The 18018-nt window shown below is 34.4% G+C and overlaps 3 protein-coding genes across 3 annotated transcripts; 2 read left to right on the top strand and 1 right to left on the bottom strand.

Annotated features, from left to right (window-relative positions):
* The first annotated feature begins 178 nt into the window (after positions 1–178).
* On the top strand, positions 179–5700 carry LOC115446069 (AN1-type zinc finger protein 2A). Its single transcript, XM_030172627.2, has 6 exons — positions 179–402; positions 758–800; positions 1179–1365; positions 1743–1897; positions 2527–2629; positions 2990–5700. Exons 1-6 carry the CDS (start codon positions 348–350, stop codon positions 3131–3133), a joined length of 687 nt encoding a protein of 228 aa, XP_030028487.2. The 5' UTR covers positions 179–347; the 3' UTR covers positions 3134–5700.
* Positions 5701–6716: 1016 nt separating this feature from the next.
* On the bottom strand, positions 6717–13144 carry LOC115446056 (malate synthase). The gene is made up of 7 exons (XM_030172609.2): positions 12831–13144; positions 12157–12415; positions 11522–11849; positions 10156–10330; positions 9516–9624; positions 7875–8129; positions 6717–7372 (listed from the first exon to the last, which is right to left on the bottom strand). The coding sequence occupies exons 1-7, from the start codon at positions 13079–13081 to the stop codon at positions 7121–7123; spliced, it is 1629 nt and encodes a 542-aa protein (XP_030028469.2). The 5' UTR covers positions 13082–13144; the 3' UTR covers positions 6717–7120.
* Positions 13145–13640: 496 nt separating this feature from the next.
* LOC115446058 (telomere length and silencing protein 1 homolog) lies at positions 13641–17585 on the top strand. Its single transcript, XM_030172610.2, has 2 exons — positions 13641–14314; positions 16817–17585. Exons 1-2 carry the CDS (start codon positions 13891–13893, stop codon positions 17302–17304), a joined length of 912 nt encoding a protein of 303 aa, XP_030028470.2. The 5' UTR covers positions 13641–13890; the 3' UTR covers positions 17305–17585.
* The last annotated feature ends 433 nt before the right edge of the window (positions 17586–18018 follow it).

Raw genomic sequence — 18018 nt, forward strand, 5'->3', positions numbered from 1 at the left:
GTACGCTACAGCTATCATGAGAATAATCCTTGCACGTAGAATTGTTGATTTGATTATAAAAGTAGTGTTTCCTGTATTTTGAATTCATTATTTATTAAATATTTTTATTATATAATTATGTTGTATATCTGTGCTAAATTGTAACAATATCCATACATTGGTGTTCTAGAAAAAAAATTGAGTGTCATCATTTGACATTTCTTTGAAAACGATGAATGACGAATTTCAGAATCTTTTGCAACAAATTACGTTATAAAAGTGTTTAACAATTTTGTTTCGTCATTATACGCTAAAGAACGTTAAAGAAGAACAGTGAAGTTATTGTATTAGCAAGTTAAATTATAAAAATGGAGTTTCCTCATATTGGAAAGAATTGTTCCTATAAATCCTGCAATAAATTGGGTACGTGTATTACTATTATAATTAAGTATTAGTTGTTAAGTTTGTTAAATCCTTTATTTCCTTTCCTTAATATGTTCATTCGGTGTCATCTCAAAATAAATTAATACTGGATTTAAAACTTATCAAACAATAACAAAACATTTTTATTTTGTCCTCCAACATAAGGCCACACTGCACCTTGACAATGATCGATTCAATGAATCAGCGGTTTTTAAGTTACAGTTTTTGAGATATACATTTACTAAGTAATATTTTGCAAAATTTGTTTTTTTTTTCTAATTATTGTAGTGAATATGGGTTATTCCTGTGTCCCAATTTATTTATACAACCATTATTTAGAATTGTGGTTTTGCAGATTTCTTGCCAATGAAATGTGGAGCTTGCCGTGAAGTGTTCTGGTATGTTATTATTTAACCATTTAAATCACATGGAAAAGCATTGGTGTTGTGTATAAATAGATATTGTTTAACAGTTTAAAATATGTTTAACAACTAAATACAGTTAAGTGGGAGGTATCTTTAACTCTTGAAAATATTTGTTTACCCTCACTGTGAATATGATGCAATGTTAACAATAGGGTGGCCATGTTTTAAAATTTGTCCCTGTGACAAATCAAGCATTAATTCATTACTATATTATTATAAATGACTCGGCAATAGTAACCAATAACTACTACTTTTTAAGGCAATAATAAAAAAAATGTCACTACTGAGAATATTCAAAACAATGTTTTTAATGGGTCACATTTTGATAAAACAATTCTCTTCACATTTCAGCTCTGATCATTTTGCGTACGTAAAACATGAATGCCCAGAGCCCAACACTCGTGACGTACAAGTACCTGTGTGCCCACTCTGCGGGGCTCCTGTACCTGGTAGAAGAGGAGAGCCACCTGACATAGCTGTTGGTGCACATATTGACAATCAGTGTACTTCAGATCCCGCTAGGGAGAGAAGGAATAAGGTGTGGTACAGATAACTAAAATTTGTTCACAATATTTGAAAATTATTTGTTGATAAGTGGTTACTTACGTTTTAAATTCAATACTCGTCATCAATTTAAAAGAAAACTTCCACCGTCCTAGCGATTAAAATATTATAGATAGAAAGAGTTCCATTGATTGAATTGAAGAAATTAATTTTATTATTGCGGTTCTGAAATTATATTATTCTGGTTTTCCTAAATTGATTTGTTCTGCTATTTATGTCATGGTATCATTTTCAGATATACTTTAAATACCAATGAAAATAAATTTGTTCATAATTCTTGTAATGTAAAGAATAAATAATTACAATACAAAAACAATAACAAACTAAAATATAATTATTTATTATTTACAGGTGTTCACAAATAGATGTTCATACAAAGGCTGTAAGACGAAAGAGATGGTGCCTCTAGTGTGTGGAGAATGTTCGCTCAACTTCTGTCTGAGGCATCGGCACGCGACCGACCACGCTTGCGAAGGCAAACTCGCCGCAAAGAGGAGACAGGCTGCGTGAGTTTTTTTATATATGCCCAACAAAATGCTTTCACCTTGCCTGAGGGTACAGTCCGTGAACTCCAAAAAATCACAGCATATTTTTTTTTATTGCTTTATGATGAGGCGACGTTACCGTTCGCCTAATGGTAAGCGATGTGACGTTCGTCATCCTGAAGCATGAGATGTCAAGTTTATGACTACAATGTCCTCCAACCAGAACACTGCTGCTTGGCGGCAGAAATAGACAATACAGCGGTGCCGACCCAGGAATAAGCACATATGAGAGACCTACCACCAGTAAAATTAATTCAACATTTCATAACATTCTTTGGCGAATTTGCAAGTATTGAATTTAACAGAGAATGTAAGTGGTTTGACGAGAATATGAAAATGTTATTGTTTTCTGAAATATATGCACAATTGCAAATTTAATTTACATATAGAATTCTCATGAAGTGACCATGGACATTTCCATAGAGATAAGTACGAAGTACTAGGCTATTTATCAGTTATTTGGAACTGGCATCGTTATCTCATAGTGTACATTGTTTTTGAATATTTACAAAACGGTATTCACTTTTTGACTTTTAAAAATAATTACATAATCTTGCAAAAATTAATGAGAAATAATCATTATATTTCAGTGAAGCTGCAATGGCGCGTATGAAGGCGGCCGAAAATCGCAACAAGCAAACGGCACAGGCCGCCACGCCGGTCACCACTTTCGCTGAAGTACAAGGGACCATGGTAAGTAAAGCATCCATTTAGACAGCCTCATACAACAAATAGAAGGGTATTATCAAGCCACTTGCCCGTCTCATCATTTAGCTGTTAAAAACCTAGTTTTGGCTAGACATCTGAGCAAGTGTAACATTTTTAGTATATTGTAGATTTTTCTGAGATTAAAATAGCATATATGTTAATTTAGGATTTGGTCTGCTTTTGTATTAAATCTATTTACCATTTTACACATTAACAATTAATATGTAAGCATCCAAGTCTCCAAAAACTTTCACATTTATAATATTGGATAATATGATTTTGGTGCCACTATTTGGTGTCTTCAACATCATGCCAATCCCAATTATAATGAATTCCTTGTTGTAGAGTGAAGACGAAGCGCTGGCGCATGCATTAGCACTGTCCATGCAGGAGAATGCAAACATCCACGCGCGAGACAACAACTTCGCGCGCGCCCTCACGCGGCAGCGCGTGGGGGGCGAGCAGAACTCCAGGTGCTCCGTCTCATAGCATCGCAACACATATTAACGACTTCACTATATGCAATGGGAGTATAATTCGTTTTTCTTATGTCAGTGATACGGATTTTACTAAAACATATTTATGATTATTTAATATTGGGTTTTCAAAAATTCTATACCTCTGAATGACTTCTAGACATATTAAGATGTGTGGTTACTGTATGACAGATAATAAATTTGAAGACGGATAAAAACGAATTATATTGTGGTCTGAGTTACAAAGAAAATGTGCAGTAGAATTAAGGGTGCTTTACCTTAACATAGAGACAGAAATTGACGCGCAACATGACTGTCAACATGTTTGCCAACACAGTACAGTGTTAGATGATACAGAATATAACGTCATATATTGCAGTGATGGATGTTTATTAACGACAGATTTATGCAGTTGAATGTAAAGGAATTAATATCTTGTGGACCCATTACTTAAGGACTAATCTAGAATACCCACAGCTATAATGCCACAAGCACAATGTATTTTATTTAAAGTGTCAAATGGGGTGAATAGGGATACTGAAATTAATGTTAATAAAACTGATCTTGTGTTACAAAGACTGATGGAGCGAAATGCTATCCAAACTCTAATAAATAACAATGACATTAAACATTTTTTTTGCTTATTATATAAGAATGAAGTCATGTGAAGTGGACTGCATGACGACTTAGTTATATTGAGTGCACCAAGTGATATAAGATTTTCTCCTCAGTATCAGCCCGAAGTTTGCAATTTGTGGCCAAAATGGCAATAAATTCGCCTTATAATATCATGGGACAGAACAAAAGGTACAGAATGGGTCTTAGACTATACCTCTGCCTACTCCTTCGGAGATAAAGGCTTGATGTGTGTAATGAATAATCTCGGTGATATAATTTAATATTGTTTGTATCGATCCCTGTTCGCTCCAGTTGTCAGCAATTGAATAAATAGCTTTCATGGGCGCCGCCAAAATTAGTTCTAGGGAGGTGCATCTGTACCTGTGCACTATACTACATAATATCATTAAGTTTTATTTTCAAATTGCGCGGGTTTTTGAAAATGCTTTATCATACAAAAATCTCTGTGGTCAATAGATCCCATTGTTGCAGATTTATTCAGTGACATATTTTTTGTTATTTTTTTACGGGAAGGGGTTACACGAGTACCTACTTGCATCCCCCTCCCTGCGCCCATGATAGCTTTGTTTCACCGTAGCTTTGTTGCTGTGCAGTTATTGCGTTATCGGATAAATAATGTGTTAAAATATTTCTAAGAGTTTATAAAATTTTGTATGCACCTCTGTTCAATCTAACGACTGATATATTCCTATGGTAATTAAGATTGTTAGTAGCACACTTAGGACTAAGGTGACTTAACTCAAAAAAGACAATTTGTGGGAAACAAAGAAAAAAGATTTGAAAACAATATAAAAGGCAGTGAATTGGGTCGCGGTGAAAGTGAGAATCTGTTTCTATTCTATATTTTTTCGTTTTCTCGTCATAGGGTTATAGAGCTAGCTTTGCAAGATAGTTTTTTTTAACAAAATCAGAAAATATATAACCTTTGAGTTGGGTAATTTTAGTTGTAAGAGTGCGGAGTATTTTTGACGTGCGCGGCAAAGGCGGTAACTTTATTTGGTTCATTTTTCTGGTGCGTAATATAGAGATAAACCAAGTATATTTTTATGTAAGTTATTTATAAATAAGCAACTATTAACATATTGACATGAAAGTTAAATACCAAATAAGGTTTATATGTAAATTGAATGGAAAATATTTTTATGCAAGTATTATTTACGATAATCAATAGCAGTCTTACTTATAAACTTGTTTTAGCGTTAAGAGGTGGTTAAGACTTACAGCTGATCGAGTAAATTTGTGTTTTAACTAAGCATAGCTTAGCGAAATTTTTATAAGTAAGACTGTAGGTGTTTATTTTTACTAGACCATAAAGTCTCTGCTAATAATAAGGTTGGTTTGAATTGCAAGATACAGCCGTTTTCAATAAACGATCCCAATCTCAATCTTCTATCCGATTCCGAAAATGAACCAATCAATAACTCATTTGTACGCATGTCAAAAAAACTTTGTTATGATTGGTCCATTTTTGAAATAGATCGAAGAAGCGATTGGATTCGGTTATTGAATATGACGGTTAGACGAGTTATGAACCTAATCTAGTTTGGTATGTGTACGTTTTCATTTTATTTAACTCGGGATTTGAACAAGGTCTCCTAGTTTGTCGAATATGCATTCCTAATTTATTGAATTATTTGTAGCGATGTAGGCACAGAACACATGCTTTTTAGATATATTATAATTCATATTAAAAACATTAATCACAATTTGTAAAATTTTAATATTTTTGTCAATTAAACTTTATGATTATTTTATTGTTAATATTCTCTTGTATTTCTTATTATGCTTAGAAAAGCCTTGGATTATAAGCACAATTATTTAAAAAACAATGTATCAAGAATTTACAATCTCTGCTTATGCCGTGTTGAAATATAATTATTAATATAATTGAAAATTATATTTTTGGAAATAAAATGTTAATGAATAAAGCATTTTGAAAAATGTGTAGTTTTAATGGTACGGTGGAAGTTTTAGGCCCTGATTCTTTGGGAAGTAAATTGGTTGATTAGGCTTTTTTTCGTTGCCGTAGTAGGCAAACCAGCAAGCGGTCCGTCTGCTGGTAAGCAGCATCCGCCGCCCATGGTCTATAGCAATGCCAAAAGCATAGCCAAGACGTTGCCTACCCAGGCTGTTAGATATTCAACATTGTTTTAATAATAATAAGCCAATAATAATCAACGATCTTAAACTCAATCTTCAATCTGATCCCGAAAAGAGATCAATGATAATAAAATATTTTTAACGGTGTTAAAAAACTTTATTCTGATTGGTCGATTTTTGCGATAGATAAAAGATTGGGTTCGTTTATTTCAATCAGCGGTAAATAACTTGAGATTGTAATATAGGTCGACAAAAATCTTACAGAACGTGGCCAAAATTAGAACTAATTAGTTACCCCTTAGAAAATGTCAAAATCGACATAGATGTGATGTTGCCTATATAAGTTTCTCTATCTTCATAATATTGTGTATAAACACAATATAACGATATTCGAGTATTAGTACATTTGGCTAAGTTCGGATGGATTTTGGATTAATTGTAAGGAGACTTGAATATACTGGAATAAATATGGACAAAAAGAAACGGTGTCACTGCATATGTAGCTTAAACTAAATAACCATAATTTCGTTGTATTTCTACGTTATGCGATCTTACCCCTCATCCGAATTTAGCCGAATGCACTATTTGTTTTATTTTCTTAGGTCGTGTTCTAATATAATTATTCAAGAGTATGCATGCTTCCAATAATATGTATAAGAACTACAATGGGTAATAGAAAAGAAAAGACTCATAAACATGTTAACAAAATATAATTTATAACAATATATGTGCTGTTAAATAAAAATATCACAGTGCTTAAAATTATAATAATTGTATAAAAAATAGTTTATATTTCTTAAGTTGTGAAATACATTTTTTTGCATCTAAAGCATTTTAAAATTTATTCTATTCTATACACCGGTTTTAAAATATAATAAATCATTAAAACATAATGTATATAATAAACAATAAATAGAAATTTACAAAATAAAATATCCCTTTATGGAGATCTAAAATAAAATAGGCAATAGTTTCTAAGATATGTCTATGACGAAAATATTATTTTGGTTTGTCAGTATTCATAAATTTTAAGACAACATCTCATCATCATTTCTTTTAAGAATAAAACAAATTATGATAAAAAAATACGTTCTCATAAATTCCTAATGAATCTATTTTTTTTTTATTTCTTTCTACTTCTTTATAAATTTTATTTAACTAATAAAAGTAATTATTTTCATTTTTTTTCTTTAGTGTCGAGCACAAGTCATTATACAATATCCAATAAATATATTATTACAATATAAATATTTGGCAATAATCACAGATTGCTCAAAAGCGCTTTGTTATGCAAAGTTCTGAACTTATGATTATCATTCAGATACGTAGTGATGAACTCTGGAGGATTTCTAGACAGAAACAGCTCTAGGCTCATATACCTCGCGGCGGTGAGCCGTTTCCTCTCAGCGCTAGATCTGCACAAATTCTTATGCGCGTGCGCAGCGAAGTTGGCCGCCGTCTTCTCAACAAACTGAGACGTTACGCGCTGTTTCGGATCGTCCTCTAGAGCAGGCTAGAATATATAAATTATAATTAGTTTATGCCATTTTAAAGTCATTCATCCCTTGTAGATACCTGACTATATACGGTTATAGCCTGACCAGATAAATAAAAACCTTTTCGAGCGTTACTTATAATTTTTCATTTCAAAGTCAACGTTGTTAGTACTAGAAATTAGTTCCATATTTTCCTACAAAACGGCGACCTTTATGATCTGGCTATACTTAGTTGCAATATGCAATAATTAATCCAAGTTGATAGGTCATTGCTGATAAACAGATATTACTTTATAGTTTATACTATCTTATGTACACTAGCGTAGCTTGACATAGAGGCGCCCTATATCTATATTTGTTGGGGGCTCTTCAGGGCAGTGCGAACTTTTGGGCGCCCGCTTAGTTTAACGTAGGTATGGGCCAAGAGGAGACCCGAAATTCAGGGGCCTGGTATCTGTGATACGGCTGATATAGCGGTAGCAACGCCGCTACTTAGTAGGTACTCTATGTTGTCCTTACCGCAAACCTAATCCATTGCCATATCTGATATCTAGAGATCTCGGCGGTGGCGGAATCTTCAACATTACCGCTGTAGAAGAAATGTCCGATACCAGCCAGCCAGTAGTAAATAAACAGTATGGATATAGCGACGTTATGCTTCAGGCCTTGTAGCGTTACCCCACCAGTGGGAATGGAAAGTAAGTCTTGGGCGGTTATGACGTAGTCGAATTTACGCGATATTTGATTCGGCATAGCGCCGTGTTTCTTCCAGAGCTGAAAAAATATAATTTATGGTCTTTAGCATAGCTATATAGCATAGTGTAACTACTGGTCATAATGAGACTTAACAACTCACGTCTCAGGATGGCAAGCGCAGTGGAATACCAAACAATTCTTTGTAATCCAAGGTGTTGGATGATGTTTCTACTGTTTATGGGCGGTCGTATTGCTTACCATATCAGGCGACCGGCAAGCTCGTCTCGTCATTCAAAGCAATAACAAAAATCTAGTTGTTTTATTGTATTGTTCCAGAAACTAAAAGATGACTTCCATTTCCTTATAATTGCGACTTTTATAATTTACTAGTTCTTTCTCACAACTGTCCGCGTAAAAGCATTTTTGGGACAAATATTTTTTCGGAATAAAATATAATCTATTACACTCTGGAGAAATGTAGCTTCCTATTAGTGAAAGAATTTTCAAAATCACTTCATTAGTTCCAGAGACTAGCCCCTACGAAACTAAAAACATTTCAATTTTATAATATAAATATAGATAATTGCAACCGAAATTTATATGTATGCTTTACCTATCGGAATGCACAAAAGTTTATATGCGCCTGATAAAACTACCATAAATTAATATGACAGTAGGTTATCCAATTGCGCGTACAAAGTAGCCCTTTTTCAAAGAGCATAATGTATAACAATACTACGGAAACCTTACTTTTAAAACCAACGTGGAGAAAAACCAAGGAATAGTTATTTGGTAGTTTAAAAAACAGCGCATAAAATATAGCAGAAAAAAATCCATTAAATCCATTATATTTAAAAAAATATATTGAACAAGATTCTTTTATAAAATGAAAATAAAAAGCTGCTGTAATCGAATTGTGGTAAGGTCGTTTTTTTTATCCTCTACAACCTACGTAACTAAAGGGCAGGGACGAATAAGATATATATATATTGACTTCGTATTTTAGTGGAAACTACTGAAAAATAGAGAAACACATATTTTTTTCTATCGTGGCAAAGTGACAATGTTATGCTAAGTAGGTACAGTCCATTACAAATACAATAGATATCTATGTAATGGTGAATCGTCATTTATGTAATGACGAATAACAATGGACCACGTCGGTTGTAAGAATAATGCCGATTTGCCTTACTGAGGATATTGCAGGCAAAGTTCGACAAATTCTCTAAGAGCAAACCGAAACTCAAATAAATAATAATTTACATTGTTAAAATTAACTTATTGTTTACTTGCTTCAATAAAGACCTTAAGCATTCTATATAGTCATTGGTCTAATCATTGTTTTGTCCTTCACTCGAGTCATTGGCCTAATCACCATTTTGTCCTACTTAAATCAACTGACAAAGTAACAACAGTGATCAGGTACCTAAATACTTAAATAACGATTAATGTATCAAACCCCACCTCGTTCACATGTGGTGCAACTCGAGTGTCGTAAACCATGAACCCATCTACGCCACAGTCTATTTCCTTCAACTTGGCTTCTAATATCTTGCTGATTTTCATTTTTGATCTGCAATTTTAGATTTTATTGTTATTAGTTTTCCTGGTGGCGTAGTTGTGCTGTATGCACGGTACGGCGGCGCTCTGTGGTCCGGGGTTTGAATCCCGGGTTGGGCAAGTGATATATGGCTTTTTATGCTCAGTATCAGCCCGGAGTCTGAAATTCGTGCCCGATATAGCAATAGGATCGCCCTCTATCACTTCATTGGACGGAAGACGCTTGGCGAAAAGTGCGTGCCCTGGATGCGCTTCTGCATACACCTTCGGGGATAAATACGCGATGTGTGTTTGTTTGATACCTCACTCGTTTACCGACCTAAAGTGCAAATATCTATGTATGTAGCTAAGAAGTACGTATAAAAAAGAAAAAAGTTTTCTGGGATGGAATTAAAAATTACTATTTCCTTATCAAAATATTTAGTAGATAAATATGTCCTAGCTAGGTTAGTCAAGATGGCTAAGGATATCCTAGTATGGGTCATTATTATAGGTCTTAGGCTCCTAGGGTCCCCACTATAATGATATGTGCTAAAAGGCTTACTCTTTATCGGTGCCATCCGTGCCAGGTTTGAGCATGGCAGCCGCCATTCCGCCAGTGGCCGGCGCGCCTCTAGCGTGGCAAGTTTTAACGACCAGCTTCAAATAACTGCTTAGAAAATGTCTGTCCATGTTGACGTACTTGTTTCTGTCAGGTAATTGATATTCGCTGCGGTGACCTGAGAATGGATTAATGCGTAGTGCGTTGGGGTAAGATCGGATCAATGGTAAGACCGTTTATTGAAAATTAGTAATAAACCCGAAGGTTTCTATTAGGATCGGTTGGCGCTGTATTAGGGATATGATTTAACAGCAGTGACGGCCTTAAACGACGTGAGATCCTAGGCGAAAACAAAAATAAAACGACACGAGGCCCCGATCGGTGCAAGAAAAACAGTTCCCCATTTTGTTTGCCCGGTTCGCCTCCCCTTAAGGGCGCCTGTGTTTCATTCAGTGGTATTACGAAATCCAATCTTACCCCATACACGCTCTATTAGAAAAGTAACAAAAAAAATAGGTAAGTATAACGAAACCAGGTTACTGAACGACGGTTCTCAAAGAATTTACTACTGAACCAATGAGTTCATTCTGACCTACACAACGCTTATTATATTTCTTCATATTAAACTATTTTAAAGTACTAAGTACCTCTTACTCGTGCCTCTGTCCACGTAAAAAGTTTTTCCGACTTAAAAGTCCCGTTTTATATTTTCCTAAATTAAAAGTAGTCTTTAGCACTCAGGAGCAATGTAGTTTGAAATTAGTGTAAATTTTTCAGAGTCGATTTAGTAGTTCCTGAGATAAGCGCGTTCAAAGAAACAAACTCTTCAACTTTATATATTACTAGCTTCCGCCCGCAGCTTCGCCCGCGTGGATTTCGGACTTAAAAAATGGAGGAGGTGCTCAATTTGTCGGGATGTTTTTTTAATGTATGGTGGTATGCAGGTAGTCCGATTGTCCGGCCAGGGTCTGATGATGGGATCCTGGTGAAATCGAAGGAACTTTTAACCATTAAGGTTGCACACGCGACGGAAGCTTAAAAAATGAAGTAACTTCTCCCGTTTTCCCAACATTTCCTTTCTCTGCTCTGCTCCTATTAATTGTAGCCTGATGAAAAGTATACTATAACCAGCTCAGGAGTATGAAAAATAATTGTACCAAATTTCGTAAAAATCCGTCGAGTACTTTTTGTTTCTATAACGGTTATACAGACAGACAGACAGACAAAAAATTTACTAATTGCATTTTTGGCATCAGTATCGATCCCTAATCACCCCCTGGTAGTTATTTTGGAAATATATTTCATGTAGGTACAGAATTGACCTCTCTACAGATTTATTATAAGTAAAGATTACTTAAGGATTACTCACCAAATTTCGCAACTATTGACGCACAATAGTCCCATATGCCGCAATTTAATCCAAGCGAGTGATCCCTCAGCGCAAACAATATCTCATCCAGTTCAAACGTCGATACAATGTTTTCTATCAACACGCATGCTTTGATGGTCCCCTGGGGTAGGCAGAGTTCTCTCTGTGCCCACACGAATATATCATTCCACAGACGAGCTTCCGAGGCACTTTCCAACTTCGACAGGTAGAAGTAAGGTCCGCTGTTTGCTTCGTAAAGTTTCTTCGCGTTATGATACATCAGAATCGCGAAGTCTACTAACGGACCGATCGCTTCTTTGCCGTCTATCTGAAAATGAACTATTTTAATTAATGTCGTAGGCCTATGCTATGTATAATCTACATGGGTGTAGTTAAGGAGGTGGGGGGATCAAGGGTTGTAATATAGTTTAAAAATTTCGTTACATCCATAGCCAAATTATCATGATAAAAATGAGCCTATGTGTTAATCCAAGACATGGTGTACTGGTGTTTAAAATTTCATCTACATCTGTTTAGTTGATTCTGAGTTTACTTCTAACGAACATTCAAACATATTCACAAACTTATGCATTTGTATTATTATAGATTTAGAAGGCAGATGAACAAAGTCTTACCAAAATATTGTGTTCAATCATATTCCAGGCTCTAGGCCTTAACATCAACACAGGGCAAGTTGTGATAGTGAGTGGAGCTCCTGGGAGCTTTCCTCTAACTGCCAGGTTAATGTTCTGGAATGCCAGAAGTTGGTTCCTCCAGGTGGGACAGTGGCCATCGTCAAAGTCCACCTGGATCCCTTGTACATCCTCATTGAGTGCGGAGACAAAGTGTGCTGTGTTTGACGCAGAAACGTCACCTAAGTCTACATGTCTGTTTCTACAAATTATTAAAGCGGCAACTCATTAATAAATCAGAGTGGTAGCAGCATTTTCCAAAAATTTCACATTTATAATGTTAGTTAAAAGATTAAATAGATTTAAAGTCAGCAATGAGATATTAAAAAAAATATATATCATGTATCTCTAGAATTTATTGCATTTAGTTTCGGTTTATAGGTTTAATAAAAATTATCAGATAAAGGCATATCTAAATAATTTTATCTCATCTTTGGACCATCATTTTCTTTTTGGGTCAATTAATTTGAAAATTGAGAGCTCCCATTCAGTTAATCTTTAATTAATATTATTTTATTATTTTATGGTTTATTATATTAAAACCTGCATTATTTATAATTTATGTAGCTGGGTATTAAATATATTTCAGTTTTCTGGAAAATTAAAAAAGTACTTACTGTAATCTAAGAGGCAAAGGAGCTATATTCCATGATTTGTCACTCCTTTCAGGAGAATTCTTAAATTCCAACACAGATGAAGCTTGTATTTCCACCATTCGCCGGCGCCTGTTCGAATAGAGAAATTCTATTTGTTCATCAAATGTTCTGTGTAGATTTGCTAAGAACTCTAAAGCCTCTTTTTTAAATATTTTCTTTTGTAATTCTTCGAATTTAGGCGGTGGCGATTGTAATAACACTACGTTTGCCATGTTTACGAGTTCACGGTTACGTTTTGAATAAACTTTGCACTTGTTGATAATGTTATCACTTATCTTATGACGTTTATTATCAATTTCGTACTTTAATTGTTACCAACTTTAAAAAATACCTGTTAGTCTAAACTCTTTTATTTATAGAATATGCCTAATCTATAAATTCATAATATAAACTTTAGACTGTTTTATATTAAATTACGATAGTGTTCAGAGTCTTAGGCCAGGTAATGGCTGAATAAACCTAAGAAATTTCCTATTTTTTTAAATTTATAATAATATAACCAAATTGAAAATTAAATATTAGGTAGGAATTATACAATACCAAATGCGTGAGGACAATTAAATCATAAAAAAGTGGTTACTTTCATAATATGTACAATTTAACAAAATTAAACATTATAAGTAAGTAAAGAGCAACGCAACTGAAAAAACGAGTTATTTTCATAATCGAATTATTCTACAGGTCGATTCGAATTATTCTACAAGTACGCCTCACAAAATAATATAATCTATAACTGAGACTCTTCATTCATCACTTATTATTCATACTTCACTCATTCCATTCGGACGAGTAAACGAGTGATAATTCTCTTTGCGAGTGATTTACAAACAAAAGTTATAATTATTTGTGTTGCTCTAAAAATTTAATTGAGTTGAATTAATTATTATTGCACTTAACTATAATAAAAATAAATTAGTGTTTTTAATACTAATTTCATCGGCCATATTTTGATCAACGTTTTTTGTCCCAAGAATTTTGCATTTTTCCGACGACATTCATACCATTTCGTTTTCGTTTAACGATGGCCGACTCGGATGAAAATTCATCTGCTCCAGTCACCGAGATAAAATTTAAGCCAGTAAAGAAGAAAAACCTACGGCAGCGTGTAAAACAGGAAGAGTCAGACGATGAGGAACAGATATTAGCTAAACTAGAGGAAACTAAAACTATGCAGAAACTTCGAGAAAGACCTAATGGTGTGAGTGTTATAGCACTTGCGACAGGTCAAAAGCCTACTTTAGACGAGGAAATAACTTGCAAGGACCCGTTTAAAGTGAAGACTGGCGGCATGATCAACATGCAGTCGCTAAAAAGCGGAAAAATAAAGCAGGTGGATGACGCCTACGACACGGGCATCGGAACACAATTTTCTGCTGAAACCAACAAACGGGACGAAGATGAAGAGATGATGAAGTACATCGAAGAGCAGTTAGCTAAGAGAAAAGGTATTGTAATTTATTGTTTTTTTTATATTTGGGTTAAACCGGTGGCTATTTCAGTTTTGGTACCTGATAGGTGTTATTTTGGTAATAATAAATAGAGTATTTTAGGCCCCATAACCTAAGAACAATGCAATGCATCGTACACTGAGTATATTGCAACCAGTGTAATCCACCTAAAATCTATACAGAGGTTACATTCCCAGAGATTAGTCAGAATTATTGTCATAATAAATCTGTGTCAGGTACTTTTGTATTATGAAATGTTTGTTATTAGATCTAGTGATTATTGTGGGTTTTAAGCCCTGTACCTACATAATTGTATGTATCAGCTTGGAACAAAATGATGTGTATACTTCTAATAATAATGGTGCCCACCATTTTGGGAACTGAACCCGAGCTCATTTATGAAATGCTCATTGAAAACAAACATTTTACACCCTCCTATCAGTAAAAAAATATTGGGAACATATATTTGAGATTAATGCTTAAATTTTTTTACTGCCCACAATATTGCAGATGCTTATCACTTTGTCTGTAAACTACACATGAATAATATCAGTTCCATATCCTAAAGTACATAAGGGCAATGTCTTCATTATTGTGTCTTTTGTCATTGAGCACAAGTCTTGACTAAGTGGTTTTTCCTCTAAATAGCTTTCTTTAGGATACTAGTATATTCCAGAGAACAGTATCTTTCCATTATATACTAGTTATACAATTGAATGTTTGTCCCCAATTCTGGCATTATATGATTTCTTATATTTATGTGATTGTTAGACATAGAATCTAGATTACTTTTCAGATTTGATCCTGGTTTTTTATAGAATTTTCTCCCATTTTGAAGACTGACCATGTGGACTGCAAAGTTTTTGAAATGTCTGGGGAAAATTATAATATAAAAAATCATGATAAAATCCCAAAAAATGTATTTTGGCATTGTGTTTAACCCGGCGTCATTGTTGCCGGGTATCTAATACCCGACGCATTTTAAAACTGTCATAATTTTAAAACAAAATGCGCGTGTCTTTTGTCCTTTACAGTAGCTGCGGTCGTTGACCTCTATTTGCGTATTCTCTTCTCTATTTAGTGTTGCTCCGGCTACCTCATAGTTTAAACGTGTGTAAAGAGCGCGCGGGTAAGTTATACCCGGCCACAATGGCCACGTAACATTTATAAAGACAGCGTGTTTGTTGTTTTTTATTGTTTATTGATAAATTGCATATCGTTTTTCACAATTTTATGAACCATGTCTTACGAAAGCGAACAACGTCGACTCTTAGCCTTATTTGAATAACTCGAAAACAAACCGGCGTGATTTCCTTAGAAAACTCAGTCTATCAATGCTTGAAGGTCATCTTCGCGTGAGAAAAAATATGGAGAACTTACCGAGAGGCTTACGTAAACGTATTCACGAACAAGTCGGTGAAATGATGACCTACCCTTCGAATAAAAGTTCTAAAACATATACGAGATGCAAAGACTGTCCTTCTGCCAAAGACAAAAACTAGGCATAACTGCAATAAGTGTAATAAGCCTATTTGTATACAACACATTATCCCATTATGCCAAAGTTGCGTAGATCTCGATAGCGAATAAGTCGATATATTATTAGTAAATAAGCTTTGTTTTATATAGTTCATAATTTCATGTTTATGTTCTAAAGAAAATTTTATGTTTTGTCTCTAAATGTCTATTATGTTATGTTTTCGAATAAACGTTTTAAGTTATGTTCTAAAAAATTATCCCAGAATAAAAAGATTTAATTTGATGAGTAAGATGCTCATTTTATGATAAATAAATGTTTGATTTTTATTAATAATGTATTTAACTACCTATTTCCCTATTATAGAAGACTAATATTGACATGTGCTTGATTCAGTGTACAATAATGTACATGGGTAAAATTTACCCGGCCACAACGGCCAAGTTCTGTTTATTAGCCACAATGACGCCGGGTTAATGGTGTTGTATAGGTTTTTTTCCCCTGCTGCCTAAACTTAAACTATGTATATTTTTCTTTAATTTCTAATATTGTAGTTACTACTATGGTGGTAACTATAATATTAAAAATGAAATCATTAGTGTCAGTATAATGCAGTCTATTTAAAAAATTTGATGAACCATTAGGCAGTGGGATGTATGTTGGGATAGTAGTCACCAGTGGGTTAATGTCATCTTGACATAAATCATGTCCATGTAAGCTTTCTGGTAATGCATACAACAAAACACAAGTGTTCACTGGTTATATAATTTAGTTATAATCGTGATTTTACTTGTACTAAACAATATCTGAGCAGTAGGTTCTGCACTCTAGTCCATGTACTTCCACCTGTTCACATGTGTGGTTGATAGTGCAACAGTATTGTTTCTGGAATTTTGCCTCCTTGTTCTACAAAAGAAATTCCTTGAATTGTATACATTACATTTTAAGATAATTATGTAGTTCTGATCCAAAAACAGGAAGTTTAGTTGTGTAATTTATCATTCCTTTTTTCATTGTTGCAGAAGGGCACAATAATGACAAAGGCGACAATGAACACAATGATTCATTGAAATACTTGTCGCCTGAGGAAGCTGCTTTGCTATCCCTACCAGAACATCTCAGGATTTCATCAGCAAATCGTTCGGAAGAGATGTTATCTAACCAGATGCTCAGTGGCATCCCTGAAGTAGATCTTGGTATAGATGCAAAAATTAAAAATATTGAAGCAACTGAGGAAGCCAAGATGAAGCTACTATGGGAGAGGCATAATAAAAAAGATGCTCCTTCGCAGTTTGTACCCACTAACATGGCTGTGAACTTTGTCCAACATAACAGATTTAATATGGAGAATGATAGTAAGAAAAGAAAAATAGAGAAACCAGTTGTGGTGAAGCCTGAGGACAGTGTTATTGACGATAGTGTGGAGAAAATTGTGAAGAAAGCGAAAGGGGAAAGGGCAACAGATGATTACCATTATGAGAAGTTTAAGAAACAGTTTAGGAGATATTGAGTGCATGTTGTTTGTGACAGTTATTTCAAAGCCTTGCGTATGGCTTATCAATTCTTTGCAAGTATTATGCAAAGTAGACATTTGAACTTTGAAAAAACTGCTATCCTAGCTAGAATTAGAGATAAGTGAAAATAAAAAAATTAAGTGTTGACATCCACAGGTTGGACTGAATTACATAATAATAATATGTTTCCTTATTTTAATTAAGTAATCTTAACTTTAAATTTCTCATTGAGTATATAGGAGATGATGAAAATATATTTCATGGTTTTCTGTTTAGATGCGTATTCCTTTAGTTTCCACAATTATGGTGGTATCTCCCTTTAATGTCCTACTGTCGCCCTTATACTCAAATATTCTAGATTTTTGTATGGTTTCATAATCAATTTGACTGTGATATGCTTCCACTGATATGTTTTTTTTTGGGTAATCACTGCAGTTTTAACCTGGTTACCCTGCGCTTATTCATTGCTTAAGAAAAGTTCTTGAATTTTGCGAGGGCGGCACTTGTTTGAAATGGCCCGTGATGCGTTTGGGTCGGCGCTGTGTGAGTGGACAGAGCAGCGTTGCATTGTCTATGTTGTCGTTAAATAAGGTCAAATGTGTCGAATTTGGTGTATGTCAGTGTCGGGGTTGATGCTCATTTGGGCCATTTTGACCTCGGCACCGGTTCTCAGGAAACTTTTGTTTGAGAAATACGCTTCTATAATTGTT

This window comes from Manduca sexta, chromosome 7 (genome assembly GCF_014839805.1).
Source record: "Manduca sexta isolate Smith_Timp_Sample1 chromosome 7, JHU_Msex_v1.0, whole genome shotgun sequence".
In the NCBI taxonomy this organism is placed as follows: domain Eukaryota; kingdom Metazoa; phylum Arthropoda; class Insecta; order Lepidoptera; family Sphingidae; genus Manduca; species Manduca sexta.

Excerpts from the sequence above, each read along its gene's own strand:
- LOC115446069 (XM_030172627.2), top strand. The coding sequence starts at position 348 with ATGGAGTTTCCTCATATTGGAAAGAATTGTTCCTATAAATCCTGCAAT. Across the intron at positions 1,366-1,742 it reads CTAGGGAGAGAAGGAATAAG|GTGTTCACAAATAGATGTTC; the intron begins GTGTGGTACAGA and ends TATTATTTACAG. Across the intron at positions 2,630-2,989 it reads CTGAAGTACAAGGGACCATG|AGTGAAGACGAAGCGCTGGC; the intron begins GTAAGTAAAGCA and ends TCCTTGTTGTAG.
- LOC115446056 (XM_030172609.2), bottom strand. The coding sequence starts at position 13,081 with ATGGCAAACGTAGTGTTATTACAATCGCCACCGCCTAAATTCGAAGAA. Across the intron at positions 12,416-12,830 it reads CCTTTGCCTCTTAGATTACA|AAACAGACATGTAGACTTAG; the intron begins GTAAGTACTTTT and ends AATAATTTGTAG. Across the intron at positions 9,625-10,155 it reads ACGGATGGCACCGATAAAGA|ATCAAAAATGAAAATCAGCA; the intron begins GTAAGCCTTTTA and ends CTAAAATTGCAG.
- LOC115446058 (XM_030172610.2), top strand. The coding sequence starts at position 13,891 with ATGGCCGACTCGGATGAAAATTCATCTGCTCCAGTCACCGAGATAAAA. Across the intron at positions 14,315-16,816 it reads GCAGTTAGCTAAGAGAAAAG|AAGGGCACAATAATGACAAA; the intron begins GTATTGTAATTT and ends TCATTGTTGCAG.